The sequence below is a fragment of the Nomascus leucogenys genome, chromosome 19, assembly GCF_006542625.1.
Source record: "Nomascus leucogenys isolate Asia chromosome 19, Asia_NLE_v1, whole genome shotgun sequence".
Lineage (NCBI taxonomy): Eukaryota > Metazoa > Chordata > Mammalia > Primates > Hylobatidae > Nomascus > Nomascus leucogenys.
The window spans coordinates 32965355-32979415 of record NC_044399.1 but is presented as its reverse complement, the minus strand read 5'-3'; the positions used below and the strand labels follow the sequence as shown (position 1 = coordinate 32979415).

The following is a 14061-nucleotide window of genomic DNA, read 5'->3' as shown; positions in this document are numbered from 1 at the left end:
GGCTCAACAAATCCTCCTGCCTCAGCCTCCCAAGTAGCTGGGACTACAGGGATGCACCATCATGCCTTGCTGATTTTTTATTTTTTCAATTTTTAAACAGATGGGACTTGCTATGTTGCCCAGGCTGGTCTCAAACTACTGGCCTTAAGTGATCCTCCTGCCTCAGCCTCCCAAAGTGTTGGGATTACAAGGGTGAGCCACCATGCCCAACCTGAATATGACTTTTTAAATGTGTATACTTGTTTTTGAGGTTATATAACAACTGTGAGCATAAAGAACGTTTTCCTAGTTGCATGCTTGGACACTTTTAGTAAGAATAATTTAAACCAACACTGGAGGGCCATGACCCTTTTTTTTTTTTTCCCAGACAGAGTCTCACTCTGTTGCCCAGGCTGGAGTGCAGTGGAGCGATCTCAGCTCACAGCAACCTCTGCCTCCCAGGTTCAAGTTATTCTCCTGCCTCAGCCTCCCGAATAGCTGGGACTATAGGCATGTGTCACTAAGACTGGCTAATTTTTTGTACTTTTAGTAGAGACGAGGTTTCACCGTGTTGGCCAGGCTGGTCGATCTCCTGACCCCGTGATCTGCCAGCCTTGGCCTCCCAAAGTGCTGGGATTACAGGTGTGAGCAACCACGCCTGGCCCTAAGACCCTTTAGAATTTTTTTTCATATTAAAAAAATGAGTCTGAGAAACACTGTAGTCTATAATTAAGAATTGATCAGCTGGGCGTGGTGGCTCACACCTGTAATCCTAGAACTTTGGGAGGCCAAGACAGGCTGATCATGAGGTCAGGAGATCAAGACCAGCCTGGCTACCACAGTGAAACCCCATCTCTACTAAAAATACAAAAAACTAGCCAGGCGTGGTGGTACACGCCTGTAGTCCCAGCTACTCGGGAGGCTAAGGGAGGAGAATCGCTTGAACCCAAGAAGTGGAGGTTGCAATGTGCTGAGATCACGCCATTGTACTCCAATCACGCCATTGTACTCCAATGCGGGTGACAGTGCGAGACTCGGTCTCAAAAAAAAAAAAAAGAATTGATCGTGGGGCCGGGCACTGTGGCTCACACCTATAATCCCAGCACTTTGGGAGGCCTAGGCAGGCAGATCACTTGAGGTCAGGAGTTCGAGACTAGCCTGGCCAACATGGTGAAATGCCGTCTCTACTAAAAATACAAAAAAATTAGGCCAGGCACAGTGACTCACGCCTGTAATCCCAGCACTTTGGGAGGCCAAGACGGGAGGATCATGAGGTCAAGAGACCGAGGCCATCCAGGCCAACATGGTGAAACACCGTCTCTACTAAAAATACAAAAATTAGCTGGACCTGGTGGTGCGTGCCTGTAGTCCCAGCTACTCGGGAGGCTGAGGCAGGAGAATCACTTGAACCCAAGAGGCAGAGGTTACAGTGAGCCGAGATCGCACCACTGCACTCAAGTCTGGCGACAGAGCGAGACTCTGTCACACAAAAAAATAATAATAATAATAATTAGCCAGGCGTGGTGGCACACGCCTGTAATCCCAGCTACTCGGCAGACTGAAGCAGGAGAATTGCTTGAACCTGGGAGGTGGAGGCTGCAGTGAGCTGAGATCGTGCCACTGCACTCCAGCCTGGGAGACAGAGCAAGACTCTGACTCAAAAAAATAATAATAATAAATAATAGGATGGGCGCAGTGGCTCACGCCTGTAATCCCAGCACTTTGGGAGGCTAAAGCGGGCAGATCACGAGGTCAGGAGTTCAACACCAGCCTGACCAACATGGTGAAACCCCCGTCTCTACTTATAATACTAAAATTAGCCAGGCGTGCCGGGCGCGGTGGCTCACGCTTGTAATCCCAGCACTTTGGGAGGCCAAGGTGGGCGGATCACGAGGTCAGAAGATTGAGACCACGGTGAAACCCCGTCTCTACTAAAAATACAAAAAAAAAAAATTAGCCGGGCGTGGTGGCAGGCGCCTGTAGTCCCAGCTACTCGGAGAAGCTGAGGCAGGAATGGCGTGAACCCGGGAGGTGGAGCTTGCAGTGAGCCGAGATTGCGCCACTGCACTCCAGCCTGGGCGACAGAGCGAGACTCCATCTCAAAAAAATAAATAAATAAATAAAATAAAATAAAATTAGCCAGGCGTGGTGATGTGCGCCTGTAATCTCAGTTACTCAGGAGGCAAAGGCAAGAGAACCGCTTGAACCCAGGAGGCAGAGGTTGCAGTGAGCCAAGATCGCACCACTGCACTCCAGCCTGGGCGACAGAGTGAGACTCCATCTCAAAAAATAAAATAAAATAAATAACAAAAATAAAACCAGCTGGGTGCTGTAGCTGACACCTGTAATCCCAGCACTTCGGGAGGCCAAGGTAGGCGGATCACCCGAAGTCAGGAATTTGAGAACAGCCTGGCCAGCATGGTAAAACCTTGTCTCTACTAAAAATACAAAAACTAGCCAGGCGTGGTGGCACATGCCTATAGTCCCAGCTACTCAGGAGGCTGAGGCAGGAGAATCCCTTGAGCCCGGAAGGCAGAGATTGCAGTGAGCTGAGATCACACCATTGCACTCTAGCCTGGATAACAGAGTAAGACTCTGTCTCAAAAAAAAATTAAGAGAAGGAATCATGTATAAAGTCAAGAGGACCAGGAACCTGCGGTCAAAGGAGCAACAGATTTCCAGGGGAAAGATAACAGGGTCAAATACAAACGGATGGGAAAAATGAAGATGGGGCCAGGTTGGGTGGCTCACGCCTGTAATCCCAACACTTTGGGAGGCCGAGGCAGGCTTGAGGTCAGGAATTCGAGACCAGCCTGGCCAACATGGCAAAACTGTCTCTACAAAAATATGAAAGTTAGCCTGATATGGTGGTGCACGCCTGTATTCCCAGCTACTCAGCAGGCTGAGGCAGAAGAATCGCTTAAACTCGGGAGGCAGAGGTTGCGGTGAGCCAAGATCACACCGCTGCACTCCAGTCTGGGTGATAGAGCCAGACTCCATCTCAAAAAAAAAAAAAAAAAAAAAAAAGGAAGATGGAAACCTCTATAAAGTAGTAACTGCATGGCTCTAGCTAGTCTTTTTTTTTTTTTTTTCCTTGAGATGGAATCTTACTCTGTTGCCCAGGCTGGAGTGCAATGGCACAATCTCAGCTCACTGCAACCTCCACCTCACAGGTTCAAGTGATTCTCCTGCCTCAGCCTCCAGAGTAGCTGGAATTACAGCTGTGCGCCACCACGCCCGGCTAATTTTTGTATTTTTAGTAAGAGACAGGGTTTCACCATGTTGGTCAGGCTGGTCTCAAACTCCTGACCTCATGATCCGCCCGCCTCGGCCTCCCAAAGTGCTGGGATTACAGGTGTGAGCCACTGCGCCCGTCGATAATTTTCATTATTTTCAGTAGAGATGGGGTTTCATCATGTTGGCCAGGCTGGTCTCGAACTCCTGACCTCAAGTGATCCACCCGCCTCCGCCTCCCAAAATGCTGGGATTAAAGGCATGAGCCACTGCCCCTAGCCTCTATCTAGTTTTAAAAGGACTCAACTAATATCAGGCCCACTCATGCCCACTCATGAGAGAACATATCGCATAGCTGAGATCCAGAGTCACAGGATTTGGCCTCTGGATAACTCCGGGCTAGTTCCTTCTGTGCACCTCTGCATCCTCATCTCTAAAATGGAGCTATAGCCTGGGCAACATAGCAAGACCCCACCTCTACAAAAAATGCCTGCAGTCCCAGCTACTCTGGAGGCTGAGGCAGGAGGATCACTTAAGTCCAAGGGTTAAGCCTGTATTGAACTATTGAACTATGATTGTACACACTAGCCTGGGCAACAAAGCAAGACCCCATCTCAAAAAAAATAAAAAATAGGGTGGGTACAGTGGCTCATGTCTACACCTATAATCTCAGCAGTTTGAGGGGCCAAAGCAGGAGGATCACTTGAGCCCAAGAGATTGAGACCAGCCTGGGCAAAATAAAAAGACCTCATCTCTACAAAAAAATAAAAAATTAGCCAGGTGTGGTGGTACACACCTGTAGTCCCAGCTACTCAGGAGGCTAAGGCGGGAGGATCCCTTGAGCTCAGGTCAAGAGTGCAGTAAGCCATGATCATATCACTGCACTCCAGCCTGGGTGACAGAGTGCAACTCTGTCTCAAAAAATAAATATATAAATAAATAAAGTGGAGCTAGTAACTGCTATCTCTCATTATTACTGAGTTTTTAAATGAGGACATAGTTGGCGGCAAAGCTTCTAAAAGCAAAATGATCTATGGATCTTTGCTGTTGCTATCATTACGGATACAGAACAAGTTCTCAATTGAAGCTGAGCATAAGAATCACCCAGGGAGATTTTAAAACGTGTATTATTGGCCAGGCGTGGTAGCTCATGCCTGTAATCCCAGCACTTTGGGAGGCCGAGGCAGGCGGATCACGAGGTCAGGAGTTCGAGACCAGCCTGGCCAATATGGTGAAACCCTGTCTCTACTAAAAATACAAAAATTAGCCAGGCGTGGCTGGGCGTGGTGGCTCATGCCTGTAATTCCAGCACTTTGGGAGGCCGAGGCGGGCCGATCACGAGATCAGAAGATTGAGACCATCCTGGCTAACACAGTGAAACACCATCTCTACTAAAAATACAAAAAATTAGCCAGGCGTGGTGGCGGGCGCCTGTAGTCCCAGCTACTCGGAAGGCTAAGGCAGGAGAATGGCATGAACCCAGGAGGCGGAGCTTGCAGTAAACCGAGATCACACCACTGCACTCCAGCCTGGATGACAGAGCGAGACTCTGTCTCAAAAAAGAAAAAGAAAAGAAAAAAAAATTAGCCAGGCGTGATGGCGTGCAGATGTAATCCCAGCTACTCAGGAGGCTAAGGCAGAAGAATCACTTGAACCTGGGAGATGGAGGTTGCAGTAAGTTGAGATCGTGCCACTGGACTCCAGCCTGGGTGACAGAGCGAGACTCCATCTCAAAAAACAAACAAACAAAACATGTGTATATTAGCTGGGCACGGTGGCTGATGTCTGTAATCAGGCCCAGGCAGGAGGATCACTTGAGCTCAGGAGGTCAAGACCAGTCTGGGCAACATAGTGAGACCCTGTCTCTACACGGTGGCTCACACCTATAATCCCAGCACTTTGGGAGGCCAAGATGGGAGATGGATTGAGCTCAGGAGTTCAAGAACAGCCTCGGCAACATGGTAAAAGCCTGTCTCTACAAAAAATACAAAAATTAGCCAGGTGGCCGGGCGCGGTGGCTCACGCTTGTAATCCCAGCACTTTGGGAGGCCGAGGCGGGCGGATCACGAGGTCAGGAGATCGAGACCACGGTGAAACCCCGTCTCTACTAAAAATACAAAAAATTAGCCGGGCGTGGTGGCGGGCGCCTGTAGTCCCAGCTACTCGGAGAGGCTGAGGCAGGAGAATGGCGTGAACCCGGGAGGTGGAGCTTGCAGTGAGCCGAGATCGCGCCACTGCACTCCAGCCTGGGTGAAAGAGCAAGACTCCGTCTCAAAAAAAAAAAAAAAAAAAAAAAAAAATTAGCCAGGTGTGGTGGTGTGTGCCTGTGGTCCCAGCTACTTGAGGCTGAAGTGGGAGGATGACTTCAGCCCAGGAGGTGGAGGTTGCAGTGAGCCAAGATCACACAACTGCATTCCAGACTGGGCGACAGGGCCAGACCCTGTCTTTTTTTTTTTTGATACGCAGTCTTGCTCCGTCACCCAGGCTGGAGTCCAGTGACACGATCTCGGCTCACTGCAACCTCCACCTCCCAGGTTCAAGCGATTCTCCCGCTTCAGCCTCCCGAGTAGCTGGGACTATAGACACACACCACCACACTTGGCTAAGTTTTTGTATTTTTAGTAGAGACGGGGTTTCACCATGTTGGCCAGGCTGGTCTTGAACTCCTAACCTCAAGTAATCCATCGGCCTTGCCTCCCAAGTGCTGAGATTACAGGCATGAGTCACCATGCCCAGCTGGACCCTGTCTTAAAAAATAAAAAAAAGGCTGGGTGAGGCTGAGGTGGGAGGATCGCTTGAGCCCAGGAGGTCAAAGCTGTAGTGAGCCATGATCATGCCACTGCACTCCAGCCAGGATGACAGACCAAGACCCTGTCTCAATAAATAAATTGATGAATTAATAAATAATAAATAAGGCCAGGCGTGGTGGCTCACACCTGTAATCCCAGCACTTTGGGAGGCCAAGGCAGGAGGATCACGAGGTCAGGAGTTCGAGACCAGCCTGGCCAGCATGGTGAAACCCCGTCTCTAATAAAAATACAAAAATTAGTTGGGCATGGTACAGTGCACCTGTAGTCCCAGCTACTCAGGAGGCTAAGGCAGGAGAATCGCTTGAACTCGGAAGGCAGACGTTGCAGTGAGCCGAGATCGCGTGCCACTGCACTTCAGCTCTGAGGCGACAGAGCAAGACGTCATCTCAAAATAAATAAAATAAAATAATAACAATAATAAATAAAACACATGTATGCCTTTGCCTCCCACACTCCCTTCTCTTCAGAGGAAATCTGCTCGGGTAGGACTTGCTCCCATCTACCTTTCTTTGTGTGTGTGTGTGTGTGTGTGTGTGATGGAGTTTCGCTCATTGCCCAGGCTGGAGTGCAGTGGTGCAATCTCGGCACACGGCAACCTCCGCCTCCCGGGTTCAAGAGATTCTCCTGCCTCAGCCTCCTGAGTAGCAGGGACTATAGGCACCCACCACCACGCCCAGCTAATTTTGTATTTTTTTTAGTAGAGACGGGGTTTTACCATGTTGGTCAGGCTGGTCTCAAACTGCCGACTTCAGGTGATTGGCCCACCTCAGCCTCCCAAAGTGCTGGGATTACAGGTGTGAGACACTGTTCCCGGCCCTTCCAAGCTCCTTCTAAAGTGCAAGGGTTGAAAAACACCAGCATAGACTGGTGTCTGGGAAATGCAATTTTCCATCATTATCAGTACATACTAAAGAAACACTGTTGCAAAGAGTGACTTGGTGAGCCCTAATAATATGTGTATTAAAGGCCTCATTTGTTCTAAGAGAGATGCATTACAAACATAGAAAACATTATCTGAACCACAGAAACGAACTGTTAAATAGTGAAGAGTTTTTTAGTGGCATTTTATAGGTTAAATTAAAAAAATGACACCATGTAAAGAACTATACAAAACAAACAGATGAATACTTAAGTCATCTAAATACATCAGCAGCAAAGACCAAAAACAGAAGGGGCAGAGGGAACCAAATGCTGATCTTAGTGTTTTACAATATTGCAGGACGTGTGATAGGGCAAAACAGAACAAAACAAAACAAAGCATATAAAATCACCTTCCCCCATTCACGACAGACAAACACGCATGAGTCTGCAACAATGCTGGCTCCTTTCTCTACAGTTGTGCATCTGTACTCTGACCTCATTAATCAGACTCCACAAAAGCCCAAATTTCTGATAAATTGAACACATAATGTGTAATGCTTTGGTGAATAAAAATGTCAAAACAATTTTTACCTTTGGATAGTACCTCGGCTTATGACTAATGGGTATTCAGTCTAAAATCAATTTTTACTTAATTATTTATTTATTTATTTACTCAGAGGCAGAGTCTCACTCTGTCACCCAGGCCGAAATCAGTGGCAAAATCATAGCTCACTGTAGCCTCGAACTCCTGGGCTCAAGCAATCCTCCTACCTCAGCCTCCCAAGTAGCTGGGACTACAGGCACATGCCACCATGCCCAGCTAACTTTTCCTTTCTTTCTTTTTTTTTTGAGATGAAGTCTTACTCTGTCACCCAGGCTGGAGTGCAATGGCGTGATCTCAGCTCACGGCAACTTCCAACTCCCAAGTTCAAGTGATTCTCCTGCCTCAGCCTCCCGAGTAGCTGGGATTACAGGCATGTGCCACCACGCCTGGCTAATTTTTTTTTTTTTTTTTTTTTCTTTTTGAGATGGAGTCTCACTGTGTCGCCAGGCTGGAGTGCACTGGCGCAATCTCAGCTCACTGCAACCTCCACCTTCTGGGTTCAAGCGATTTTCTTGCCTTAGCTTCCCGAGTAGCTAGGACTACAAATGCATGCTACCACGCCCAGTTTTTTTTTTTTTTTTTTTAGTAGAGACGGGGTTTCACCATGTTGGCCAGGCTGGTCTCGAACTCCTGACCTCAGGTGATCCGCCCATCTCGGCCTCCCAGAGTGCTAGGATTACAGGCGTGAGCCACTGCACCCAGCCTCTATTTTTTTTTTGTTTGTTCATTTTTTTGAGATGGAGTCTCACTCTGTCGCCCAGGCTGGAGTGCAATGGCATGATCTCAGCTCACTGAAACTTCTGCCTCCCAAGTTCAAGCAATTCTCCTGCCTCAGCCTCCTGAGTAGCTGGGATTACAGGTGCGCACCACCAAACCCAGCCAATTTTTGTATTTTAATAGAGACAGGGTTTTACCATGTTGGTGGTCAGGCTGGTCTCGAACTCCTGACCTCAAGTGATCTGCCCACTTTGGCCTTCCAAAGTGCTGGGATTACAGGCGTGAGCCACTGCGCCTGGCTAATTTTTTTCTATTTTTTTGTAGAGATGGGTTCCTACTACAAACTGGTCTAGAACTCCTGGCCTCAAATGATCTGCCTGCCTCAGTCTCCCAAAGTGCTGGGATTATAGGCATAAGCCGCCACACTCAGCCTATATATTTTTAAACAGAGATGGAGCCTCACTACATTACCCACACTGGTCTCAAACTCGTGGGCTCAAGTGATTTCTCAGCCTCCCAAAATGCAGCGATTACAGGCATGAACCACCGTACCTGGTCCCCAATTTTAGTCTATCTGTTATTTTATTTTATTCTGACTTAAGAATACACTGCATATTGTATGCTTTTTATTTTCTCAAACATATTTACTCCCATCTCCTTTTATGAGATGGATGGGGTAGTTATTATCTGCTGCTCGTATACTATATTACAACAGGAAATTGAAGCAGGGTGAAATCTAGTGGGATTGGCCATAATCACTCGGCTTTTATTGACAAGCATACCATCCACCTTCTCTCATGGGACCTCACTCCCTGCCCCGTCCCCCCACCCCCCGCCCCGACCCAAGCAAACCTGAAATACATTAACAAAGGCAGGACTGCGTCCTCAACATATACTGAGAAGCAGGGTGGAGCAACCATCCTCCATCACGGTTATCAGCCATCTACCATGAGCTCGGCTTACAGCAAGTCCTTATGTGTTATCTCATTTGATTCTCAACAAACCTTAAGAAGACGTTGGTTATTATTACTCCCTGGTCCTACTGAAGTAACCAAGTCTCTCAAATTTGATCACAGTTCCACAGCTAGTACATGCAAAGCCAACCTTAGAATCCAGGTTAGTCTGGCCTTAAAACCCATGCCCTTAAGCACTCAGCTATTATACAACAACTGGATGATGCATCTCAGGATAGCTCTGCAATTCCCTACACACCAGCACACCCCCAGCTCCTCACTTACTTGACGGCCCCAACATCCTCCGCATAGCGCTGCATCTCTTCCCGGGCTCTCTCTTCTCGCAGCTCCCGCTGAAGCTCCTCAATCTTCTTCCGCTCAGCTTCATGCTTCTGCTCGGCCTTCCACACTTTCTCCACATTCCTGAGGGTCTGCGGGTGCCAGCTCTTCTTCAGATTCTGTGGTAAACAAAAAGGTGATGATAATTTGGGGGGTAACTGAGTGGTGGGTATAACTAGCCCTGCCTCACCCACCCTTCCATACCCAAGGCAGGCGTGTGAGGGCAAGATGTCTTCAACAATGGCAAGGTTTTCTTCCAATAATCTCTCACACATCTAGGGGGGAAGGGGAGGTTGTTCAAGCATATAAAGCTTCAGGACAGGTCGGGCACAGTGGCTCACACCTGTAATCCCAGCACTTTGGGAGGCAGAGGCAGGCAGATCACTTGAGGTCAGGAGTTTTAGACCAGCCTGGCCAACATGATGAAACGTCTCTACTGAAAATACAAAAATTAGCTGGGCGTGGTGGCAGGTGTGCCTGTAGTCCCGGCTATTCAGAAGGCTGAGGCAGGAGAATCGCTTGAACCAGGAGGCGGAGGTTGCAGTGAGCAGAGACTGCACAGCTGCACTACAGCCTGGGCGACAGAGCAAGATTCCATCTCAAAACAACAAGCACAAGAACAAGAAAGCTTCAGGATAGAACGGGTCCTTCCTGAATTCCCTTCAAACAGTTTTAACCTTAAAAGCATATAAGTCATCCTTCCACTAGCCATACCTAAATTGGAGTTGGTGATGACAAGACAGGAAGAATGCAGTAATGAGCAGGAAAGCACATATTTTGAAAGAGAACAGAACTCATGCACTTCTGACACTGGACATTCATTCTTTGGTTTTTTTTTTTTAAAAAAAAAAAAAAAAAAAAAAAAAAAAGAGTCTTACTCCGTCACCCAGGCTGGATTGTAGCGATCTTGGCTGACTGCACCCTCTGCCTCCCGGGTTCCAGCAATTCTCCTGCCTCAGGCTCCTGAGTAGCTGGGACTATAGGCACGCGCCACCATGCCTGGCTAATTTTTGTATTTTTTAGCAGAGATGGGGTTTCACCACATTGGCCAGGCTGGTCTCAAACGCCTGACCTCGTGATCTACCCGCAGTGGCCTCCCAAACTGCTGGGATTACAGGGGTGAGCCGCCGTGCCCGGCCTTTTTTGTTTCTTGAGACAGAGTTTCACTATTCTTGCCTAGGCTGGAGTACAATGGCAGGATCTCGGGTCACAGCAACCTCTGCCTCGTGGGTTCAAATGATTCTCCTGCCTCAGCCTCTTGAGTAGCTGGGATTACAGGCATGCACCATCACACTCGGCTAATTTTGTATTTTTAGTAGAAATGGGGTTTCTCCATGTTGGTCAGGCTGGTCTCGAACTCTCGACCTCAGGTGATCCGCCTGCCTTGGCCTCTCAAAGTGCTGGGATTACAGACACGAGCTACGGTGCCTGACATGGACATTCATTCTTTGGAACTCAGCCTACCTTAGCTTGGTCTACTTCACCTGCCCTAAACTTGCATGGTATACAACCCACCCAGAATCTCTTTCAACTTTCCTTCCCAGGAATCTCTCCTTGGTTCTGATCTCCCCATTCACCCCCAAAGAACACTTCTCTCTCTCCTCCCCATCAGATACTGCTTTGGTTCACTTTCCCAATAATGAAATGTTCCCCAGAGTAAGTAATATCGAAAGACAATTGTAAACTAGCCTGGTGATGTGTGAAGGGGAGATGAGGGGGGTAGATGTAGATTTCCAAACAGAGGGGAACAGTACAGACAAGTGCAGTACTGGTGGTGAGAAAGAACATAGCAGGAATAATTCAGTGTGGCTGGAGATGTGGCAAGCTGATGGGGCAGGGACGCAAGAAGAAGCCAAGTGAGAAAGGAGCAGAATAAGGGCCTTATAAGCCATGTAAAGGGATTACAGGCATGTGCCGCCATGCCTGGCCAATTTTTTATTTTTTATTTTTTGAGATGTCGCCCAGGCTGGAGTGCAGTGGTGCAATCTCGGCTCATTGCAAGCTCCACCTCCCGGGTTCAGGCCATTCTCCTGCCTCAGCCTCCTGTGTAGCTGGGACTACAGGCATCCGCCACCATGCCTGGCTAATTTTTTTTGTATATTTAGTAGAGACGGGTTTCACCATGTTAGCCATGATGGTCTCGATCTCCTGACCTCGTGATCCGCCCGCCTCGGCCTCCCAAAGTGCTAGGATTACAGGCGTGAGCCACCGCACCTGGCCGAGACTCCATCTTAAAAAAAAAAAAAAAAAAAAAAAAAGAGATAATGGACTGGAGAGGGCCAGGATTGAGACCAGGAGACCAGTTAAGAAAATAAGATCATGTCCACAAGGTACTTGGCATGTGGAAAATGTTCGGTCAATGAGAGCTCCCTTTTCTTCCTTTTGTCTTCCTCTCCTTGTCCTGCCTCTCCCTTTCATCAGGTCATTCAGTTGGTTAGTTGTGGTTCAGTCCATCAGTTGGTCTGACCATCCGTCCATCCTTCTGTCCTTCCTCCCTCACTCCCTCCCTCTTTCTCCCTCTAACCCTTCCCATCTTGTCCTCCCTGCCTCAAGCATAGATTATTTTGCTCCCAGGGACAAAATCTTCTGGAGTCATTTTTGGCTGTCACAACTGGTGGAGACGAGTGTTAGTGGATAGCTCCAGTCTAGTGGCTAGAGGCCAGGGATGCTGCTAAACATTCTACAATGCACAGGACAGCCCAACTACCACCACTACCACACACCCCCAAAGAATTATCTAGGCCAAGCTGTCAAGAGTGCTAACGTTGAGAAACCCTGGATTAGAGCTTTCCTGTCCTTAAATGCAGTTATCTGAAGAATACACTAAATTGGATGAAACTGGATGGAGTCCTGGCACTCACTGTGATTGAGAACACATGACAAACTAATAGGTTTACTGGGCAGGCGGCTAAGCTGATCTACTTGCTGGTTCAATTAGCTCCACTTTCGGGAGGCTAGCATTTTCCCAACCTTGCCCCATGCTCTTGTGGGTACATTTACCCTATTTGGGGCCTTAGCGCTTCACAAATGAACGTTTCAGTTTAAGAGACATTGCCACATAACATATTAAGTGGTATGAATTCAAAAGCAAGCTCTGCCACTACACATGAGAATCCAGCACTGAAGGAAGTGTGGAAGTCAGAAAGATGGACAGGAAGATCCCTTCAGGCTTAAAAAGGACCCCAGGGCCGAGCGCTGTGGCTCACGCTTGTAATCTCAGCACTCTGGGAGGCCGAGGCGGGCGGATCACTTGAGGTCGGCAGATCGAGACCAGCCTGACCAACATGGAGAAACGCTGTCTCTACTAAAAACACAAAATTAGCCGGGTGTGGTGGCGCATGCCTGTAATCCCAGCTACTCGGGAAGCTGAGGCGGGAGAATCGCTTGAACCCAGGAGGGGAAGGTTGCGGTGAGCCGAGATCGCGCCACTGCACTCCAGCCTGGGCAACAAGAAAGAAACTCCGTCTCAAAATAAATAAATAAATAAAAAAGGACCCCAGGGCATGGCTAAGGGTAGGGAGAATGGGGCACAAACCACCCCTACTTCAGTCCAGGACATGACTCTGAACTCCCACCCAAGGAAGAGAGGTGTGTGGCAAGACAAGATATATAAAACAAAGCGTGGTGACACGTCCTCAATATCTACCTCTTTTCCTAGCCACGGCTCCATCCGCCCCCTCCCCGGTTTTCCCAGAATTTACAGCCGGTAGAGCCGCAGTCAACAAACACGCAAACACCACCTGTCACTGTTAGCGACACACCTCGGACTTTCCCAAATCTCAGTCCCATCCCTCCATTGCCCTAAGGATCCATCCCCTCTTCAGGGCAACGGCCTCCTCCCCGCGAAAGCAAAGCTGCGTTGCCATGGTTATCCACTCCTTCCTCTACCCCCACCCCCTACCAATTTCCGTCCCGGCCTCAGTCCTCCCCCGCTCAGGCCTCCCTCCACTCACGCCTCCCTCCACTCACCAGGTCTCCGCCCCCCATGACGGTGGAGATGATTCCTCACTACGCGGATCTGGAAGATTTCGGGAGGATCAAGAGAAAACGTAGAGAAATAGTTCAGGGGCTACCTCGCGGGATCTAATCCCAGGAGCCGTCAACTGCCAGTTTCACCACCGATCTAGAGGCCACTTCCGAGAGGGCGTCATCTCACCGCGTCGGCGTCGCGGAACGATGACGTACAGGGCTCGGTCGCGCTTTGTGACGTTGGCGTCACTTGCAGATTTTGCAAAGTTCCAGGCTCCGCTGTCGAGGCCTCTGCTGTCGAGGTCACATTTTGGCTGCTTCGGGTGGCCACTTTGCCTGATGTCCCAAACGCTCCGTTGAAACGCCACAGCTCTGTTCAGTGATGGGTTGCCGTGGGCCTGTGCCCACGGCTGTGTTGCCATGGCAGCTCACCAGGGCATCCGGCTCAAAGCTCCACGCACTCGCTGCTAGACCTAAGGTGGACCAGACTAGGCCTCCTCCCCTCACCCTGCACACACCCCCACACTCCGGTTTTCCAAAACGGCTTTGCAAACTGGCGCTTTCCTCAGACCTTGACTCACAGCAAATCTCCTTA

At 49.0% G+C, this 14061-nt stretch overlaps 1 protein-coding gene across 2 annotated transcripts in view; it reads right to left on the bottom strand.

The window, feature by feature from the left end:
- CWC25 (CWC25 spliceosome associated protein homolog) overlaps positions 1–13651 on the bottom strand; it is a 30982-nt gene extending 17331 nt beyond the window's left edge. For both annotated transcript variants that reach the window (XR_004026945.1, XM_003278223.4), the window contains exons 1-2: positions 13467–13651; positions 9444–9616 (exon numbers count right to left, since the gene is read on the bottom strand). Coding sequence is in view for 1 of the 2 variants with exons in the window: in XM_003278223.4 (XP_003278271.2) it covers positions 9444–9616; positions 13467–13484 (191 nt within the window). In the remaining variant the exon portion in view is untranslated. The remainder of the gene's footprint in view (positions 1–9443; positions 9617–13466) is intronic.
- Between the last annotated feature and the right edge of the window lie 410 nt (positions 13652–14061).